Source organism: Sesamum indicum, linkage group LG2, assembly GCF_000512975.1.
Source record: "Sesamum indicum cultivar Zhongzhi No. 13 linkage group LG2, S_indicum_v1.0, whole genome shotgun sequence".
Lineage (NCBI taxonomy): Eukaryota > Viridiplantae > Streptophyta > Magnoliopsida > Lamiales > Pedaliaceae > Sesamum > Sesamum indicum.
The window spans coordinates 13569335-13578810 of record NC_026146.1 but is presented as its reverse complement, the minus strand read 5'-3'; the positions used below and the strand labels follow the sequence as shown (position 1 = coordinate 13578810).

The following is a 9476-nucleotide window of genomic DNA, read 5'->3' as shown; positions in this document are numbered from 1 at the left end:
ATGTAAAATAATATTGTAATTGACAATATTTTTCCTTTATATGCATGCATTTTTCTCTTTTAATTCTATGCTTCCAGCTCAACAATCATATACTCCCATCCCATTCGAACCACAGAAGTAAGCAAACATACAATTCTTCTCAAGTTACTGTTAACTCTACTGTTCATATAGCTAGACCGTGTCTTGTAAACTCCTTAACATTAATCCATAATCATATCCAGATATTAGCTTAATCTTTGAGCTACCAGTTTCTAGTTAAAACATGCAGCGAAACTGATCTGGTCGAGGTTATCCAACATTATCTAGCCGCAAAAAGTAAAAGTCTTTTATTCTCAAATGTTAGAAACGCCTCATGCAATTGGAAATGGATCTAAATTATAAAGTTGGACCAAATAAAGTTTGTACTCTATATGGTGTGCAGAAGACCCTAAAAGTCAGGAAATCCCCTTTAGATGGCATTTTTATAACTAAAAGGTTAACCAATTTTCTTATTAGTACATACCATAACAGTTTTAAAAGATTTATTTTTCAATTGATATATATGCCATTATACCCTAAAACTAAACATATGGAATCCTTACTTATTCTAATAACTAAAAATCCAAATCTCATCTTCCAATATAGTATCTTCCAGACTTTAAACAATTTCACATTTTTCTCACACATGAAAACTATTTAAAATTCTGTCGTGATTTGCACGTTTCAACAAACCTATTTTCCGAGCAAAAATTATATTCAAGCACGCATATTAAGTATGCCAAAATATCTCATCCATAATCAGTGATCAAGCCCAAAATACAGCCCTGCCAACTCAAAATTGCAGCACCTGTGGCACTATCTGTGGAAGCAATTTAAATTAAGTACCGTGTGTCGCGTAGTTGATGAAAAGAGCAAAGTTTCTGGAGAAATTAGTCAACTAAACATTGATTTTGAATTAACAACTCTGGCAATTGACAGAAGCAACTGCAATAGTTTAGGATGAAAGTAATTTAGGGAATTGGCAGAAACAAATATAGAACCAAGTTATTCACCTGGCAAATATCTACAATTATGGAATCATTTCGGGCCTTGTGATATCTCCAAAACTCATCTGCCACTTCCTCATCAGGCCTTCCATCATAATCCTTCGTTTCAATATATGGTTTCTGCTTAACACGATTCAAGTCTTCGTGCAGCCCATCGAGCAAAAAGGCAAGGAGTTCCTAAGGACAAATTGTAGATCATCCTTTTAGAAACTTTAATACATGATTTCTTGATCTTACCAATAAATCCAGATTCAGATGCATAGCCGGAAACCAAGCAGACAAAAAAGGTAAAAGCTGCAAATATAATTCTTTTATAGCCCATGCTATTTTACCGTAACGTATGCCAGAAAAATAATTTGATGAAAGCCAAATATCACGGCAAAAGGTATACAATACTCTTCTTGGATTTCCCAGGGGATGATCAAATATTAAATTATTTGAACTTAGAATCATAAAATATCCGGTGCGATATCAATAGGCAGCCAGAACTTACTAGTCTTGTTTGTGTAATGGACCTTAAGTGAACCGTCCTTATCCCAACATCAACTTTTCTTATCATACAAAATGAATGAGATCTATTATGCTCTTGACAAACTAACATATGAAAAAATTGTGCAAAATTGCAAAGTTAGTCGCACAGAATAGGGTCATTTAATTCTTGACCCCGCGCTTTACGGGATTTTAAAATTGACTCCACATTTTGTTAAAAATTGCAAATGGAGACCAAAATCATTGCACAAAAGGCTCCTCCCACTAACTGCTCTTAAATATTGACACCGGACCAGAATGTGAAAGTCACATGCTCTTAGGGGTATTCAAAATTCGGTTAACCAGCCGAAACCCGACTAAATCGAATTTTCGATTCGTATCAAATTTCGAACGGCAAATTCGTTTCGGTATTCTTTTTTATTTAAAAAGAACATTACAATTCAGTCGGTTACGGTTTTCTAGTTTGGTTAACCGAACCGACCGAATAAGCGAAATTAAAAAATATATATATATATATATTATAATTCTATAAAGTTTATTAATATACAAAAATTATATTCATAATATATAAATATTATTATATTATAATATAATTTCTACTTACTTTTAAACTTAAAACATAAAAACTGTTAAACTTATTGAGATAAGAGAATAAATGGCAAATTTGGATAAAACATTAAAATGGCATTTTTTTAATAAAAATTGATTTTTCGGTTGAACTGAAAAAAAATCAGTTATAACCAAACTGAACCAGCTAATCCAGTTAGGTATAAATGGAGGACCGAATTTTCGATTAACCAAAAAACCAATTCGGTTAATCAAATTGAATAAGCCTACACGCCCAAAGCAATTAGTAGGTCTAACGAGGCAAAATTGCTGCTTTGATCCCATAAGAATGGATCATTTCAAACTTTGGTCCCACACTTTATGAAATTATATTTTTGGCCACAGATTCAGTTAATATTTGCATCATTAGTCTAAAAACACAACAAATTTGGTCCTTTTGGCACTCCGCCATTGTAAGCCAATAGCACAACCTACGTGATATTCACTTGGCCGTTAGCTGGTGATTTGTGGATGGAAAAATCACCACATCATCTCATATGTAGTAGAAAGCCAAACCAATTGGGTGGATTTGGAGAGGTTTTCGGGAGCATTAGTAAACTCTCTTTTTTTACGTCTTAGGCTTTGAGGCTCGTGTGGTGATTTTCTCTCCAAAAAATCACCAGCTAACGACCACGTGAAATTGTGTGGGTTGTGAACTATTGGCGGAGTGAATAAATGACTAAATTGATATGTTTTTGGACCAACGCTGCCATTCTTAATGGAACATCTAACCAAAAGATAAAGCGTGTGACCAAAGTTGAAATGGCCCAATCTTATGGGACCAATGTTGTAATTTTGCCATCAAAAGATGGTCAACTGTTAAAGTGTGAGGGACTTTTGTGCAATAATTTTGGCTTTCATTTACAATTTTTAATGAAAAGTGGGGTCAGTTTTAAAATCCCTTAAGACACGGGCAATTTAGCAGAAAAAATTGTATAAAATATCAATTGTCAACAGACCCTTAAGAAAATATGAGAAAGTAAAAAGTAGGGATAATTACACTCCCCTCCCCTAAGGTTTGGTGTAATTACACATAAATCCCTTGTGGTTTGAGAAATTATATCTAGCACCCCTAAAGTTTGTTTCCGTCTAACAAATAAGTCCCTTCGTTAGTCAAAATTCACTGAATTTGCTAATATTAACAAAAAATGAATGAAAAATTATATTTACGCTCGATTAGTTGATTACTGACTTATTGCAGGTCAAACAATATTTTTTCAAACTAAAGTATCCTTCAAACGATGAAGATATACCTCCTCACATGCGTTAACGTGTGAAGACGTATGAGGGTAATTTGATCATAAAAAAATTTATTTATCCTACAATAAGTCAATAATAAATAAATCAGGGGTGAATATAGAATTTTTCTCATTTTTTTTGTTAATATCAACAAATTCGGTAAATTTTGACTAACGGAGGGACTTATTTGTTGGATGGAAGCAAATCTCAGGGGTGCCAGAATGCTAGATGTAATTTTTCAAACCACATGGGGTCTATATATAATTATACCAAACCTCAAAGGAGGAGAGTGTAATTATCTCTAAAAGTACTATACAACTGCAGACATCACTAGAATATCTTGCTTCCAGAACGGGAACAAACTAACCTGTGAATCATGTTGGTTATACCCACTAAACTGAGGAGCAAAACGGGCAAGTTTCCCCTTAAATGCACGAGGTGCAACTGGAGTTCGCCCAGAAGACCAGAGTTTCCTCAATAAGTCACCAAATGCAAGCGCAAGCTCCCCCTGCCATATGAAAATAGCCATAAGGATGCAGCAATAGGTCAAGTAACAAACTTTCATGAAGTAATGTCAGAGCAAATACATGCATTCCTAAAGGATTTTGTCTGTTGATCTCATCACTATAGTCTTGCAAGAAGTACTGAGCAAGATGTGGTGTATGAACTAAACACTGAAGAGCACTATTCATGAAGCAAGTGTTCCCCAAATTTTGCAATCCTGCCAGACCTCCCTTATCCCCCCTTGTTACAGACTTCAAACTTTCGTATCCATCATCCATATTTGGATCACCAGCAATCGAAGACGTCGATTTTATAGGTTCCACTTGGACCAATGCTAAGCTATTTCCAGTCAAACACTTTTGGGATCCATCAATTGCCACCTCAAGAAGAATCTACCAAACAAAGAAAGAAGGCCTTCAGAAAACATGAAGGGTACAGTCCTTCCATAGAACATGTAAGAAAACCAAGACAAAAAAATAAAACTCTGGAAAGAGACGCTAAAGATAAATCTTCTTGTGGGACCATGTAAGGGTGACCAGTGATCCTACCCCTCAATAAATTCAGGAAATATGTCATCCATAATTGTTTCAATTGTAAGCCAAATTGATTGAGAACTTTTAATGAATAAAGTCAAATAGAAAAGGATTCAGACAGCGGTTCTGAATTACTGTTTCTCAGAAGAAAGAATCCACTGAAATGCATATTAGTAGACAGAGGTCACAGATTTCTGACCCTTGTATATCTTGAAGAATTAGTTATTGAAGAAGGAAAATTTTCAAGGTAAAAGCTGAGTCTTTGGATGGTTTTCTATCTCTGATATAATCATTGACATTGATATCATCAATATTGTCGAACTCCCAAGAAAAATTTCTCAGCATATCAAAAGTGCTCCTTGTCAACTACGTCTTGCTTAGTGTCATTACAAACTTCAAAATCGTATTCCTATCCAATATAGCAAGAGAAGGGCCTTGGTGATGTACAACGAGAAAACGGATTATGTAAAATATATCAGAATAACCCACAGATTCTGTAGTTGGATAGATAACTCTATAAAAAACTGTATTAAGGAGAAGAAAGCATAACTGTATTAGCAAGTATCATGAGCTTACATCTTGATCCATCTGCAGATTAGACTCCTCCAGGGTTTGGTTTGAAGAAATTAGTATTGTATGCTTTTGCTTATTGAAGTAGTCCCAGATACATGCCTGTACAAAATTCAGAAAGCGACAACAAAGTCATGATTTTTTCCAACATAACCACACTGAGGAATACTGTACTCTATGAACACACCTTTTCTGTGTCTAAACCTTTGAGTAGACATACTTTTTCATAGAGGTTATGTACAGAATCCTGAAATACAAAATCAGCAAGAATTACTCAGAGTTCAGACATTCAAAAGAAAGACTTTAACTAGAATAAATCAATGAAGAGCTTGATCAAGGGCATAAAGAATATGGAAGACATTTCTCTTTGCACAATACATCAACCTCACATGGATGTGTGGATTCAACAGATATGAAAAGAAACCTGTTAGAACCGAAAAGACATCACTAAACTCCTAACCTTAAGCCAAATAAACATCATCAAGTGTATCTATACAAGCAAGTGTATGCAAGTACACAAAGCTCTGACAAATACAGGCGCACATTTAAAGAGTTTGAACATTAATATTCAAGGTAAAACGAATAGTACATAATCAAACTTAGACAAGATGTGAATAATAAAAGGAAAGTATTAGATAAGCACAAATTTATAAGCAACTCTCAGTGTGCTCCTGTCATGCACTGAGGTTACAGGGAAAAATTACACTGATAAACATAATTGAGAAAACAACCACCACCAACTTATATAACTGAGATGGTAAAATTAATAATGTTAAAACAAATATTTATATCTCCAAAGGCTACATGACAACTCCCAACATCAGAAAAGTATCAAAGTGTAGGCAGAAGATGTACCTTTTTACTTAGTATTATAACTACTTCACTCTGGTCTCTGGAGTCAATTAACTTGAGACACAAAGGAAAGACCTCGACAATGAATTGCTTATGTTGATCTCCAACTGAAATCATCTTCCGTGGCAACACCGGCCCTCCTTTGTACCTTTGGACAAAAGACACAAGAATTCAACAAATACAACATGTGGAGAACAGCAAAATATATACAGCCCAGGCTCACAGGCAACATGCTGTAGGTTGCCCTCTGCCATTGTCTCTACTGAAATCTTTTTCTTTATGTCGAGGTGAAAGGAGAAATTTACTAGGTTTCAGAAAAAACTGTTTACAATTGACCATAGCCATTGAACCCTCTCTTTCCGCATGATAGTGGTAATCGTTGGAAAATGGGAATAAAAACGGAGATCCCAGTCATAATAAATACCACTTCAAAAGCTTCTGCCAGACTTCTTGTGGAACTAATACATAATCACGCCCTTCTTCCAGAGTTCTCAGAAGCTGCGGGCCATCATCTTTATTCTCCACTTCATTTACAACAATGTCATTGTTATCAATTGGTCCAGGTCTACCTTCTATATTTGATGGTGTCGCAGATTGTGATTCAGTAGAATGTCCTTCAAATGGATACCCATCTTCTATTTTCCCAGTGTACCTTTGCCAGGCCTTGAACCACCTGTAGAAAAAGGGACAGAGTAACATAAATGCATAATTGTCTGCATACTTTAAACATTTCTTTTACTTGGAAATCGGCCAGCAATGCTAAACCTTCCATCTGAAAACTAGAATATTCGTTGCAACAGAAAATTGGGAGTCAAAGACAGGCTCCAGAAATACACCATAAAATAACAAGGTAAATCATCCATTCAAACAATTTTAGGGAAGCATAATAAGTTTTCTTTGATGTCCAAAAAAGTATTGGACAGTCTTCCAATTTCACCCAGAAGTTTAAAAGAAATTACTCAAGAATTCGAAAGTAGCAGGTCTGAGGATCTCAACAGATCCCCTGCCCCTGTTTAACAACACTCCATATAATAACCTTAACGGGGTCATACTCATGCAGATTCAGTACTTACTTTTGTTTACATGCATATGCAGAATTTACATTGAGAGGAGGAGGAATTTGTCTCAACTCTTCTATAAATTTCTTCTGGCATAAGAGTCATGAGTGAATGTTTGGCTAGGAAGGTGGAGTGTAAATGGCGTACAGAGGCCTACTTAAACAGTACATACATCAACATGCTTGAAGTGGAAGTACCATATCCAGTTCAACTTTTGCATCTCCTAATAAATCAGCCAGAAAGGAAGACAATTCCTGTACAGAGATAGCATTAACCAGTATGTAGGCTGAAGAGAGCAAGAAACTAGTTTTCTCTGCCTTCCCCTATTTCTCTCTCTTTATTTCTACTTCCCCTCCCTTCCGGCATAATGAGCAAGAGGTCCAATTGCGGAGTTCTGCTTCCTAAATGAGTAAACCTTTTATCTTCAATCAATCAACCACATTCAATTGGCTAATGACCTTGCTACTTCCAATCACAAATAAGAACATAATTCTGAAGCATGCCATTAACATTAAACACATAGGAAAATAAATCCAATCAACCTCGAAAATAATAGGCTTATTTACACAAGCAAGATGCTATTCGCCAATTACTGAAATCATGTCTGTTTACAACTCCTTAAGGTTTAAAAAAAGAGAGAGAGACAGGAACTTTCTAATTGAGTACCTTTTAGCTTAACATACTCGAAGTTAAAAATTTGACGGGAATAACACTTAAATAATATAATTCAAAGCTCAAGCACATTTAAATAGAATCTACTTCTCAAAAGAACTAGATTGAAACATAAGAACAACCCACTAAAAGGGTAAACAATGATAATCACCCTAAGATATGAATCATGGAGTTCACTTTATACTCAATCAACCATCAGAAGCAACCTAAAAAGTAAAAACCACCTGCTAGATACGACGTAATACAAATTTCCCTCACGCAAATTAGCCTCAGCTTTGTCCGTCAATTCCTGAACAATCCTCTTCTCTTCCTCCGGCTTGCATGGCAATTCTAACGATCCATTCTCCATCATGTAATGATAACTCGACGAATCTGGAATCGTCATGATCTATTCTGCAATTCAATCCGACACCAAAACATCCAACAAAATATCAGAAATCTCGATAGCCACATCACAACATCAATTTGAAATGTCAAAACTCTGAAATGTTGAAGACATTGTACTCATATAATAACAAACAAACAATAAAAACAACAAACAGAAAACTGTACATTCGTATGTGTATTTGGAGAGGGAAACGGAGAACCCTAGATTACAGGGAAGAAGGTTTCTGTATCCAATTTGATGTTCGATCGAAGCATGGAGTGAGAAAATCTAGAGAGAGAAAATTCGTGAAAAGCACTATCTATAGTTTTCCCCGATTTTTCAACCGTCCGCCGTTTGTTGCAGTTGGCCCTTTTCAAAACTGTTGGAGCACCAACCTTTTGTATTTTACAAGCGCAATAAATATATTACAAATTATTACCTATATTAGAAAGGTGCAATTTTGAGTAACCTTAAGGGAATACTATCATTAATTAAGTGTCACCTCAATTTTATTTTTTTAATTAATTATTTCATTTGACTTCTCTTTCATTAATTACTTTTAAAATTAATATCACATCATTTTTTTTGTATTTAATAAATAATTTTTTACACTTTAAATTACAATAAAAAAGAAATAAATAAGTAAATAACTTATTATAAATTTTGGACACTGAATAAGCTAATTATTTTATTAGTTGAATTTGTGCAGTGGTATTGGAACTGCGACTTTGTGTTTATAACATCTCTTTTCTTTATAATAACTAGTCGTCATTGTAAACATATAGAAAACGAGGTACCTGTAAGCATTTAAAAAACTGTGATGTGAGATGGAGAGAAAGAAAAAAGTTTGTGAGAATAAAAAAATATGGGTGAGGTGACAGAAAAAAAAAATATTGTAATTGTAAGTTTATTTATTTTAAGAAAATTATAAGTTTATTAAAAATATAGAAATTTGTTAAAAAAAAACAAACATGGAGAAGTTTGGATAGGGAAACATGGAGTAGTGGGTGAGAGAAAAAAAATATTATAAAACTATGAGATCATTAATTGAAATTACTATTATGACCAAATTTGTTTTGAAAGGAAAGAAATGAATTTAAGGGTAAATTTAGGTATTTAAAAATTGGTAAAATAAAAGGTTCTCTTTTATAATAGTACTAGTAATCGTTGCATGCTGTTTCTGTGAGCATATAAAAAAGATTCTTGTGTGAGATGATAAGAAAAAAGAAATTTATGAAATTAATATATTATTATAATATGGAAAAGTAAGTGAGAAAAAAATGTGGAGTAGTGGGTAGTTGAGAGGAAAAAAATATAATTGTGACATTATTAAAAGATATTAAGATTACTAATTTGACAAATTTTCTAAAGGGAAGAAATGAATAAAGGGTAAAATTGGGTTTTAAAGAGTTGGTAAACCAAAAGGTTTTCTTTTATAATAGTATAGATACCAGTCATTGTGGCGCAATCGTTTCTACGTGCTTATAATAAATAATTTTTACGCTTTAAAATATATATTTTAAATAAGAGTGAAATATATAAACCAGTACATTATATTAAT

At 34.0% G+C, this 9476-nt stretch overlaps 1 protein-coding gene across 1 annotated transcript in view; it reads right to left on the bottom strand.

Moving 5' to 3' along the window:
• LOC105156065 (ubiquitin carboxyl-terminal hydrolase 10) overlaps window positions 1-8289 on the bottom strand; it is an 11748-nt gene extending 3459 nt beyond the window's left edge. The window contains exons 1-9 of the mRNA XM_011072098.2: window positions 8101-8289; window positions 7773-7941; window positions 6243-6491; window positions 5822-5966; window positions 5154-5213; window positions 4973-5068; window positions 3947-4255; window positions 3727-3867; window positions 1032-1202 (exon numbers count right to left, since the gene is read on the bottom strand). Of these exons, the coding sequence (XP_011070400.1) occupies window positions 1032-1202; window positions 3727-3867; window positions 3947-4255; window positions 4973-5068; window positions 5154-5213; window positions 5822-5966; window positions 6243-6491; window positions 7773-7933 (1332 nt within the window). The 5' untranslated portion in view covers window positions 7934-7941; window positions 8101-8289. The remainder of the gene's footprint in view (window positions 1-1031; window positions 1203-3726; window positions 3868-3946; window positions 4256-4972; window positions 5069-5153; window positions 5214-5821; window positions 5967-6242; window positions 6492-7772; window positions 7942-8100) is intronic.